General features: G+C 43.0%; 1 protein-coding gene across 1 annotated transcript in view; it reads right to left on the reverse strand.

Annotated features, from left to right (window-relative positions):
- Positions 1-6,168: 6,168 nt before the first annotated feature.
- plekhg4 (pleckstrin homology domain containing, family G (with RhoGef domain) member 4) overlaps positions 6,169-11,983 on the reverse strand; it is a 7,842-nt gene continuing 2,027 nt past the window's right edge. The window contains exons 4-11 of the mRNA XM_062420519.1: positions 11,467-11,637; positions 10,639-10,819; positions 9,560-9,676; positions 8,435-8,579; positions 8,144-8,250; positions 7,855-8,042; positions 7,610-7,673; positions 6,169-6,574 (exon numbers count right to left, since the gene is read on the reverse strand). Of these exons, the coding sequence (XP_062276503.1) occupies positions 7,635-7,673; positions 7,855-8,042; positions 8,144-8,250; positions 8,435-8,579; positions 9,560-9,676; positions 10,639-10,819; positions 11,467-11,637 (948 nt within the window). The 3' untranslated portion in view covers positions 6,169-6,574; positions 7,610-7,634. The remainder of the gene's footprint in view (positions 6,575-7,609; positions 7,674-7,854; positions 8,043-8,143; positions 8,251-8,434; positions 8,580-9,559; positions 9,677-10,638; positions 10,820-11,466; positions 11,638-11,983) is intronic.

Genomic DNA, 11,983 nt, shown 5'->3' on the forward strand with positions numbered 1-11,983 from the left:
TCTCAAATCAAATGATTGTTAAAGTTCAGATTATTAATTATAAAATGATTAATTACTGAAATGTTTTAATTTAAATTTCATCTCATTAATTTGTTTTCTGCTTTATTTTCATGTTTTTGTCACTTTTACTTTTTATTTCAGCACTTTTATGATTATTATAATATTTAAGGTTATTTACATTCTGCAGCTTCCTTAAACAAATACATAAATATATTAAATGTATTTTACTTTTTTAACATCATATTATATATTTTAAATGTTTTCTCTTTTTTATTTGTGATTTCAGATTTAAGTGTTTTATAAAGTTTTGTACCTTCATGCTCGTCTCTGATTGGTCGGTTAACCTCATGCTCGTCTCTGATTGGTCGGTTAACCTCATGCTCGTCTCTGATTGGTCGGTTAACCTCATGCTCGTCTCTGATTGGTCGGTTAACCTCACAGCTGTTACAGATGATTTATGATTTATGAAGTTTACAGTTTGTTTTTCTACTTTTTAACATTTTCAGCTTTTTTCTTTTTTTAAACATAAAAAGCTGAAACTGATTTTAACCTGAAGCAGATTCATGAAAATATAAATAATATAAATCTGATCTAAACGATGTTAATAAGAAACTCTGACGTCTTCTGATGCAGATTTATTTTTATTTTACATCCTGTGAGTCTTCTACTTCCTGTCGGCCATGCCGGGTCAAAATGACCCCGTCTGGTTTGACTGTTCCTTCTTTCCTCCCTTCCTTCTCTTTCTTTCCTTCCTCTCTCTTTCCTCCTTTCTTCCTCCCTTCCTCCCCCTCCTTTCCTTCTATCCTTCCTTTCCTCCCTTCCTCCCTCCTTCTCTCTTTCTTTCCTCCCTTCCTTATTTCTTCTTTCATTCTTTCCTCCGTCCTTCCTTCCCTCCTTTCCTTCCTTCCTTCTTCCCTTCCTCATTCCCCTTTCTTCCTTCCTCCCCCCCTCCTTCTTTCCTTCCTTCTTCCCTCCCTCCCTCCTCCCCCTTCCTTCCTCCCTCCCTCCCTTCCTTCCTCCCTCCTTTCCTCCCTCTTCCTTCCTTCCTCCCTCCTTTCCTCCCTCCCTTCCTCCCTCCTCCCTTCCTCCCTCCTCCCTTCCTCCCTCCTCCCTTCCTTCCTTCCTCCCTCTTCCTTCCTTCCTCCCTCCTTTCCTCCCTCCTTTCATCCCTCTTCCTTCCTTCCTCCCTCCTTTCCTTCCTCCCTCCTCCCTTCCTCCCTCCTCCCTTCCTTCCTTCCTTCCTTTCCTTCCTTGACTCGAGGGCAACAGAATAACATTTTCAGCCATAAACGAGTTTGATGAAAACATCGATCAGTTTATTTAAAGACTGAAACGTTCAGATTAGTTTTATTATTTTTAATCTCAGACTGTTTTGACTCTTTTGAGTTTTTGAAGCTTTTTCTATTTTTTGTATTTTATAGTTTTGGTGTAAAAACCTTCAAGGAAAAAAAACCACTCAACGCTTTTTATTAACTGTTGATTTTATTTTTTTACTTTTCAGAGAATTTCTATCCGACTGTTTGTGAATCTTATTTTTGTATTAATGAAACATTTCCTCATGTCTTAAAAACAAATGATATACATGTTGCAGCATTTCTGAGTTATTACTTTTACTTTATTTATTACTCATTAGTTTTAAAGTTTAAACTCCAAGTAAAATAAATAAAAGTAAAAACATCATTTACATTAAATATTAATATTAATTACATTTCATTATTTTGTCTTTAAATAATTAATTAAACCACATTTCATATTAAAAGGTTTTTAAACTTACTGACACATGTTTACATTAAAGCCTTAAAAAGTGTTTTATTGCAAAGTAAAATAATTAATTATGCAAATAAAGGAGATATAGTTCATATTTCTTTATTATGAGTTTATAAATGTTTGATTTCAGTAAATATAATTATAACAGATTATATAAAGATGTTTAAACTATAAGTGTTACTGGAGTTGTGTTTACATACTTACTGAAGCTATATTAATTATATTATATTAATTATATTATATTAATAAACCTGATCACTGAGATTTAATATTCATGAAAAACATGTTGCCAGTTTATATGATTGACTTTAATTTTAGGTTAATTCTTCATTTTCAATCTTCTGATCAATCAATATTAACTCATTGATACTTGCAGCTGCTTTTGAGTTCATGTTTAAAAACAATATAAATCTCTTTGTGTAGAAACCAGGCGGGGAGTTCTGGTCCTCTGAAATGAGGCCAACCAGGAAGTAACTTAAAGCTGCATTCTATCAAAAGGCCACCAGGGGGCGACCGTTTTGGTGTCAAAAGGACTTCCGTCTCTATACAAGTCAATGGAGAATTCACCAACTTCTCACTTGATTTCTAACCTCCGTAAACGTTTTCAAAATGTGTTTATGGTCTCAATCGCTAGTTTAAAGCCTTCTTCAATGCAGTATGATGTTCATTTGGGACATTTTGGCCTCCCTGATTTTATATGTGACGATAAAGCAGGGTATGCATTAGGGCGTGGCTACGTGGTGATTGACAGGTTGATTGGTTCACAGGTTCAGGAGGGCGCCTCATGTTCCTCCTGATGCCCATATAAGTAGAATCCATGTTTTTATTTTTCCCAGCATGCACCTGAAATGTTCAAGATGGCGCTGCTCAGATCCGATACTATTGGCCTCCGAGCAGCAGTCCACAAACCAATGGGTGACGTTACGGATGTTACGTCCATTTTATATACAGTCTATGATTTCTCTTCAGTTTGTTTGAATCTTCACATTAAATGAAAACACGTCGATGTTTCTGACGTTCATCGGTTCTGTTTTGTTCTGTTTGATCAGAAATTGTTCTGTGCCGCTCTGAGGATCATCACAGCTGCCGTGACCTTTGACCTTTGACCTCTCCTCTTCAGTCTGTCATGTGTTCTGACTTCACAATAAAAGACTTTTTATACCAGCCGACTGCTTTTATTTTACAGAGAAGCTGCAGAGCCACAAATCATCATTTTATCTGTTTGGAAAGTAATTAAATCAGATTATTTCAGTTTTTATGTCATTTTAATATTCAGCAGTAAAGTTTTTTGAGTATTTATACTTTTCTTGGGTTTTTCAATTTCAGAGTAAATGTAGTTTTTACTTCATAACAGTTTTGACAGCTTTACTTTTATAGATGATATTTGTGTAATTTTACTACATAATTAAAACTGAATGTAGGATTTTTATTTATTATTGTTATTTAGGTTCTTAGGTGCACTTTATTGCTCTTATAGATGGTTAATGTTTTATTTATGTCTTAAGTTGTTTTTATTTGTCTTAAATGTTCTTATGAGTCAGGAAGTGTCATCTAAATGTTATATTGTTGTTTAACCCTCAATATAATGACAATAAAGTTACTAAAATACTAAACTAACTAAAAAATCTAATATATAGAACAATACTCACTGTTTCTCTCCTCTGATCGGATTCTTCCTCCTGATGAAGAGCAGTGATGAAGGTGGTTTTAGGGATGTGCATGAGCTCATTTTATCAGGGTCGACTAGTCGGTGGGTTAAACCGACGATTAATCGAATATTTGCTGCAAGCCGACGTTCACAGGAGCTAAATAGAAAATGTGTCTAAAATAACAATATTCATAACAAACAAGCTTTAACTGCACAAACTTGTATTAATGATGACAAGCATTGCTACTGTTTGCACCTTTTTTTGTAACGGTAAAAAAAAAACAGGTCAGGCACAAAAAAAGAAAGAGAAAAAAAGTCTGTTACAAGAAAAAAGTCAGGCAAAAAAAAAAAAGTCAGGCAAAAAAAAAAAGTCAGGCAAAAAAAAAAAAGTCAGGCAAAAAAAAAAAAGTCAGGCAAAAAAAAAGAAAAGAAAAAAACCCCAAACAAGTCTACGGAAGAGCATTAGGGCCACGGAGTAATATATTAATTCTAAATCTCTGAGAAAAAAAGTCAAATTTTTTGAGAAAAAAAGTCAAAATTTTCGAGAAAAAAGTCAAAATTTTCGAGAAAAAAAGTCAAAATTTTTGAGAAAAAAAGTCAAAATTTTAAAAAGTCGAAATTTTCGAGAAAAAAAGTCAAAAGTTTCGAGAAAAAAAGTCAAAAGTTTCGAGAAAAAAAGTCGAAATTTTCGAGAAAAAAAGTCAAAAGTTTCGAGACAAAAAGTCAAAATTTTCTAGAAAAAAAGTCAAAATTTTAAAAAGTCAAAATTTTCGAGAAAAAAAGTCGAAATTTTCGAGAAAAAAGTCAAAACTTTCGTGCCCGTCTAATTTCCACCCCACGAGGATCAAGTGCCCTGAGTATCAGCCTTATAGTCCTTTGAGACACCACAAACCCCCTCTGGATAGCTCGTAGGTGTAGCCAACGATACCCCTGCATCTGTCCATTCCCATGCAGTTCCTCCTGCACGAAGGCTATCACATTGTCTATGTCCGACTGATTTCGCCTCCTACACAGTCCAAGTTCACGACACCGCCTCTTCAAGGTCCGAATAGAAATCACAATACTGTGATTCTGTGCTAAGACTGCAAGGATCTCTTTGTTAGATAATCCAATCTCGAAGTAACATTTAATTAAATCCTCCATTTCAGCAGCACTATGCCAGGACACGAAGTCTTTGAATGACCTGGTTCTTCCTGGTAGCCTACATTTCTGACTTTTTTCTCGAAAATTTTGACTTTTTTCTCGAAAATTTTGACTTTTTTCTCGAAAATTTTGACTTTATTTCTCGAAAATTTCGACTTTTTAAAATTTTGACTTTTTTCTCGAAAATTTTGACTTTTTTCAGTCCAACACAAGAAGAAAAAAAGTCAGCTAGCTAGCAGGCTAACTTACTACCATCATGTTCCCTCCAGTCAGCTAGCTAGCAGGCTAACTTACTACCATCATGTTGCGTGCAGTCAGCTAGCTAGCAGGCTAACTTACTAGCATCATGTTCCCTCCAGTCAGCTAGCTAGCAGGCTAACTTACTACCATCATGTTCCCTCCAGTCAGCTAGCTAGCAGGCTAACTTACTACCATCATGTTCCCTCCAGTCAGCTAGCTAGCAGGCTAACTTACTACCATCATGTTCCCTGCAGTCAGCTAGCTAGCAGGATAACTTACTACCATCATGTTCCCTCCAGTCAGCTAGCTAGCAGGCTAACTTACTACCGAGGCAAAGTAGCCGAGGAGTAAACATTCACTGTTAGACTGTTAGAGCTCCTCCTGGTGGCTGAAAGGGAGAACTGCTCTCAGTTAACCGGTGGGTAAAACGGACGACTAACCGAATATTTGCTGCATGCCGACATTCACAAGAGCTAAATAAATAATGTGTATAAAAAAATGTTTTAATATTGACAACAAACAAGCTTTAACTGCGCAAACTGCATTAATTTAAATGATAAACAGCCTTCATTTCTTTACTGGTTTACAGAAGCTTAGAGCTCCTCCTAGTGGCTGAAAGGGAGAACTGCTCTCCAGCAGCTGTTAATGAGCCTGAATACTAAACTACACAGATCAACAACCAGAGCATAAAGGTCGACTTTAGACCCTGTGAATGATTATTTAATTATTCTGTTTTAATGACATCCTGAGCTGGTTTCCAACCTTTTTGTCTTTTGACGTCTTACAGACAGCAGTGTGTAGTCGGCTCACATCTCAGATGTCTATGAGTTGTTAACAGCTCCACCAAATACTGATTCTTCCCTCTAAACTTCTCACATGCTTTCATTTCAATAAATGTTCAAATGATTCAATATTTCAGCAAAAATCAAAGATTAGAGAAAAAGTCCAAAAACTGAAAACACATTTGTGTATCAGAAAAGGAGGGAGGAAGGAAGGAAAGGAGGGAAGAGGAAGGAAGAAAAGGAGGGAGGAAAGATGTAGAAAGGAGGGAGGGAGGGAGGAAAGAAGGAAAGAAGGTAGGAGGAAGGAAGAAAGGAAGGGAGGAAAGATGTAAGAAGGAGGGAGGGAAAAAGGAAGGAAGGAAGGAAGGGAGGAAAGAAGGAACAGTCAAAACAGACGTGGTCAATTTGACCCGGGAGGACGACATGAAGGTTAATCTCACATTTATCTGCTGGCCCCTAAATGATGATGATGATGATGGTGATGATGATGATGGTGATGATGATGATGATGGTGGTGATGATGGTGATGATGATGATGATGAATAAACTTGAGACTGAAGCTTCGTCAGTTTTGAACAAACTCTTGTTTATTATTCAAGTAAGAAAAGTGACAGCAGACGCTCAGCTGTGGGTTTATATTTACACACATGTACAGTTAGTCCAGCTCAGACTCAAACCTCCTCACAGACCGGACCAGCTGCTGGCAGACTGACTCTGGATCAGCACCACAAACAAACAACACAAACAACAACAGCAGCAGCTGTGAGGAGTCAAACTACAGACCACAACGTTAGAAGCTCTAACATTATTTACAGACTCTACACGTCTGCAGCAGAACAACATAAATAAAACAAGATTTTAATCACAGCTGCTCAAAAATCATACAAAATATAAATGTTTTTTTTTTTAGTTTAACAGTGCTGTTTAAACGCTGCCTTCAGGGTCTGATTCAAACGGTCGGAAAACTCCAAACTGCAGCAGGAAGGAGACGAACCTGCAACACAAACAGGACAAAATATATTTATTATAATATTTATTATATTTATATTTAATGGAGATGATTAATGAACACAAGATAAATGGATTAAATGTTTGTTGTCACTGGATCTTCAACTCCAGTGATAATAAATGTGAAACTTGTCCTGATGGAGGCGCCAGAGCAAAGATAAATAAAAACAGCTGAACTAAAGTCAGCTGACTGATTTAATCTGAGCAGCTCACATGTTGATCTGCTGTAAATAATAATACATGTTCATCAGCAGCAGTGATGATGGACTGTTTGGATTGAGAGTTAGAGGAGGAGGAGGAGGAGGAGGAGGAAGAAGAGGAGGAGCAGGAGGAGGAGAAGGAGGAGCACGAGGAGAAGGAGGAGGAAGACGAGTAGGAGGAGGAGGAGCAGTAGGAGGAGAAGGAGGAGGAGGAGCAGTAGGAGGAGGAGGAGGAGGAGGAAGAAGAGGAGGAAGAGGAGCAGGAGGAAGAGAAGGAGGAGGAGGAGAAAGATGAGGAGCAGGAAGAGGAGGAGGAGGAGCACGAGGAGAAGGAGGAGGAGGAAGAAGAGGAGGAGGAGGAGCAGGAGGAGGAGAAGGAGGAGGAGGAGGAGGAGGAAGAAGAGGATGAGGGGGAGCAGGAGGAGGAGAAGGAGGAGGAGGAGGAGGAGGAAGAAGAGGATGAGGGGGAGCAGGAGGAGGAGGAGGAGGAAGAAGAGGAGGAGGAGCAGGAGGAGGAGAAGGAGGAGAAGGAGGAGGAGGAAGAGGAGGAGGAGGAGGAAGACGAGGAGCGGGAGGAGGAGAAGGATGAGGAAGACGAGGAGGAGGAAGACGAGGAGCATGAGGAGGAGAAGGATGAGGAAGAGGAGGAGGAGGAAGACGAGGAGCAGGAGGAGGAGAAGGAGGAGGAAGAGGAGCAGGAGGAGGAGGAAGACGAGGAGCGGGAGGAGGAGAAGGATGAGGAAGAGGAGGAGGAGGAAGACGAGGAGCAGGAGCAGGAGGAGGAGCAGCAGCAGGAGTTATAGAGCGATGACTTCACTTACTGTTGAGTCCATCAGGTCAGCTGACTCACACGATGGTTGCCGGGCCGATGACTGGAGACGCTTTCTGAGGACGGACAGAAAAAGAGAAAAATTGATCATGTGATCAGAGTTTCCTCTCTCTGTAGGAGCCTACTAGAGACTACAGGAGTCTGTAGAATATGTTGATATATATACTGTGTATAGAGCTGATGTTCGGGGGGGGGGGGGGGGGGCTGTTCTTAGCACACTGCTGACAGTTTACTCACAGATGAAATGTGCTGGCTGTTGAGGTGCAGTTTGTTGGAGGAGGAAGAGGAAGAGGAGGAGCAGGAGGGCTGTCCGGTGGGGCTGGGCTCCTCAGGCAGCGCCTCCTGCAGGTGAGAGGAGACGCAGCCGCTGTCAGAGCCGGTGGAGCCCGAGAGACACCGAGACGAAGAGTCTGAACTCTCTGTGGCTGAGAGATGAAGATACAGCTGTTAGAATCATCATCATCATCAAACTGAAAGAGAGAGTGTGTGTGTGTGTGTGTGTGTGTGTGTGTGTGTGTGTACATACTCATGGAGGGCTGACTGCCAGTCTCATGCTCCTGCTCGTCTTCCTCAATACACGACGTGATGAAGGAGCCTTCAGCAGCCGAGGAGGTGGAGGAGGCCAAGGACTGACTGGAGGAGCAGAAACACTCAATTATTCTCTGATGATGAGCTGAGTGTGTGTGTGTGTGTATCTGTGTGTGTGTGTGTGTGTGTGTGTGTGTGTGTGTGTATGTGTGTGTGTGTGTGTGTGTGTGTGTGAGAGTGTGTGTGTGTGTGTGTGTGTGTGTGTGTGTGTGAGTGTGTGTGTGAGTACCTGTACATGTGCAGGTTGAGGGGTCCCAGCAGGGTGGAGGAGGAGGAGGGTCCTGATGAATGGGGGTCAGAGGTCACCGTTCCACGTTTAAAAGGGTTGGAGTGATCGAAGACGGAGACGGCGATGGACGCTCGAGTTCTGGCACCTGAAGGATTTATAATTATTATTAAATAACTTAATATTTATTCTGCTTATTCTTTGCTGTTTGTGAATCAGTGAGTGGAGGTGGAGCTGTTAGGTGGAGGTGTAGCTGTTAGGTGGAGGTGTTGGGTGGAGGTGTAGCTGTTGGGTGGAGGTGTAGCTGTTGGGTGGAGGTGTTGGGTGGAGGTGTAGCTGTTAGGTGGAGGTGTAGCTGTTGGGTGGAGGTGTAGCTGTTAGGTGGAGGTGTAGCTGTTGGGTGGAGGTGTAGCTGTTGGGTGGAGGTGTAGCTGTTAGGTGGAGGTGTAGCTGTTAGGTGGAGGTGTAGCTGTTGGGTGGAGGTGTAGCTGTTGGGTGGAGGTGTTGGGTGGAGGTGTAGCTGTTAGGTGGAGGTGTAGCTGTTGGGTGGAGGTGTAGCTGTTGGGTGGAGGTGTTGGGTGGAGGTGTAGCTGTTAGGTGGAGGTGTAGCTGTTGGGTGGAGGTGTTGGGTGGAGGTGTAGCTGTTAGGTGGAGGTGTAGCTGTTGGGTGGAGGTGTAGCTGTTGGGTGGAGGTGTTGGGTGGAGGTGTAGCTGTTAGGTGGAGGTGTAGCTGTTGGGTGGAGGTGTTAGGTGGAGGTGTAGCTGTTGGGTGGAGGTGTAGCTGTTGGGTGGAGGTGTTAGGTGGAGGTGTAGCTGTTGGGTGGAGGTGTTGGGTGTAGCTGTTAGGTGGAGGTGTAGCTGTTGGGTGGAGGTGTTGGGTGGAGGTGTAGCTGTTAGGTGTAGCTGTTAGGTGGAGGTGTAGCTGCTAGGTGTAGCTGTTGGGTGGAGGTGTAGCTGCTGGGTGGAGGTGTTGGGTGGAGGTGTAGCTGTTAGGTGGAGGTGTTGGGTGTAGCTGTTAGGTGTAGCTGTTAGGTGGAGGTGTAGCTGTTGGGTGGAGGTGTAGCTGTTGGGTGTAGCTGTTAGGTGTAGCTGTTGGGTGGAGGTGTTGGGTGGAGGTGTAGACGTTACCTCTGCTCTTCATGATGTAGTGAACAGCTCGGTCACTGATGGCTGCATCACTCGGCTGGATGTCCAAAAACGGTTTGTTACCAACTCCCATAGAAACCATCTCCTTCAGACGCATCTCTGCACACAGTGATGTCACAGTTACTGAGTGATGTCACAGTTACAGAGTGATGTCACAGTTACAGAGTGATGTCACAGTTACAGAGTGATGTCACAGTTACAGAGTGATGTCACAGTGATGTCACAGTTACAGAGTGATGTCACAGTTACAGAGTGATGTCACAGTGATGTCACAGTTACAGAGTGATGTCACAGTTACTGAGTGATGTCACAGTTACAGAGTGATGTCACAGTTACTGAGTGATGTCACAGTTACAGAGTGATGTCACAGTTACTGAGTGATGTCAGTGTTACAGAGTGATGTCAGAGTTACAGTGATGTCACAATGATGTCAGAGAGTTACAGAGTGATGTCACAGTTCCAGAGTGATGTCACAATGATGTCAGAGAGTTACAGAGTGATGTCAGAGAGATCCAGAGTGATGTCAGCGAGTTTCAGAGTGATGTCAGAGTTCCAGAGTGATGTCACAATGATGTCAGAGAGTTCCAGAGTGATGTCAGAGAGTTCCAGAGTGATGTCAGAGAGTTCCAGAGTGATGTCATCGTGATGTTAGAGAGTTCCAGAGTGATGTCAGAGTTCCAGAGCGATGTCAGAGAGTTCCAGAGTGATGTCAGAGAGTTCCAGAATGATGTCAGAGTTCCAAAGTGATGTCATAGTGATGTCAGAGAGTTCCAGAGTGATGTCAGAGAGTTCCAGTGATGTCATAGTGATGTCAGAGAGTGTTACTGAGTGATGTCAGAGAGTTCCAGAGTGATGTCAGAGTGATGTCAGAGTTCCAGAGTGATGTCAGAGAGTTCCAGAGTGATGTCATACTGATGTCAGAGAGTGGTTACTGAGTGATGTCAGAGAGTTACTGAGTGATGTCAGAGAGTTACAGAGTGATGTCAGAGTGATGTCAGAGTGATGTTAGAGAGTTACAGAGTGATGTCAGAGTGATGTCAGAGTATGGGGGCAGCAGGTACCTTTGTTCCTTGTGGCCTGGTTCCAGAGGATCCGGGCGATGTCGGTGGTCCAGACGTGTTTAACGTCTGCGGCGGCGGCCTGAAGGATGAAGTTCTGGTTCTTAATCGTCCTCCTTCTGAACCAGATCTCAAAGCGAAGCCCGTTGTCCCCCGACGACTCCGTCAGACCCACGTCAGCTGTCTGCAGCACAAACACCACAAACACCGTAAACACCACCTTAATGCTGCAGTCTGGCTCACTCTGCTCTGCCTCTGTGAGGCGTTTAAGGACCTGCTCTGTCTCTGTGAGGCGTTTAAGGACCTGCTCTGTCTCTGTGAGGCGTTTAAGGACCTGCTCTGTCTCTGTGAGGCGTTTAAAGACCTGCTCTGTCTCTGTGAGGCATTTAAGGACCTCCTCTGTCTCTGTGAGGCGTTTAAAGACCTGCTCTGTCTCTGTGAGGCGTTTAAGGACCTGCTCTGTCTCTGTGAGGCGTTTGAGGACCTGCTCTGTCTCTGTGAGGCGTTTAAGGACTTGCTCTGTCTCTGTGAGGCGTTTGAGGACCTGCTCTGTCTCTGTGAGGCGTTTAAGGACCTGCTGTCTCTGTTAGGCGTTTAAGGACCTGCTGTGTCTCTGTGAGGCGTTTAAGGACCTGCTCTGTATCTGTGAGGCGTTTAAGGACCTGCTCTGTCTCTGTGAGGCGTTTAAGGACCTGCTCTGTCTCTGTGAGGCATTTAAGGACCTGTTCTGTCTCTGTGAGGCGTTCAAGGACCTGCTTTGTCTCTGTGAGGCGTTTAAGGACCTGTTCTGTCTCTGTGAGGCGTTTAAGGACCTGCTCTGTCTCAGTTTACCTTGAAGGAGTGTTTATAGATGAACACGTCCAGCCCTCCCTCCATCTTCTTGGGTTTACTGAAGAGAACGAGCTCCTCGAACAGGAAGACGTGACGTTGACATTTCCTCCTCCCAGTCCAGACAGTGAACTCATCCTGGCGGATCAGCTGACCCTGCTCCTTCAAGTTCACCTGCAGACACACACAGACCATCAGAGACACACACACAGACCATCAGAGACACACACACAGACCATCAGACACACACACACACACACACACACACACACACACACACACACACACACACACACACACACAGACCATCAGAGACACACACACACACAGACCCTCAGACACACACACACACACACACACAGACACACACACACACAGAGACACACAGGTCATCAGAGACACACACAAACACACACACACACAGACACACACACACACAGAGACACACACACACACACACAGAGACACACACAGACCATCAGAGACACACACACAGACCATCAGACACACACACACACAC

The sequence above is a fragment of the Scomber scombrus genome, chromosome 1 (genome assembly GCF_963691925.1).
Source record: "Scomber scombrus chromosome 1, fScoSco1.1, whole genome shotgun sequence".
Lineage (NCBI taxonomy): Eukaryota > Metazoa > Chordata > Actinopteri > Scombriformes > Scombridae > Scomber > Scomber scombrus.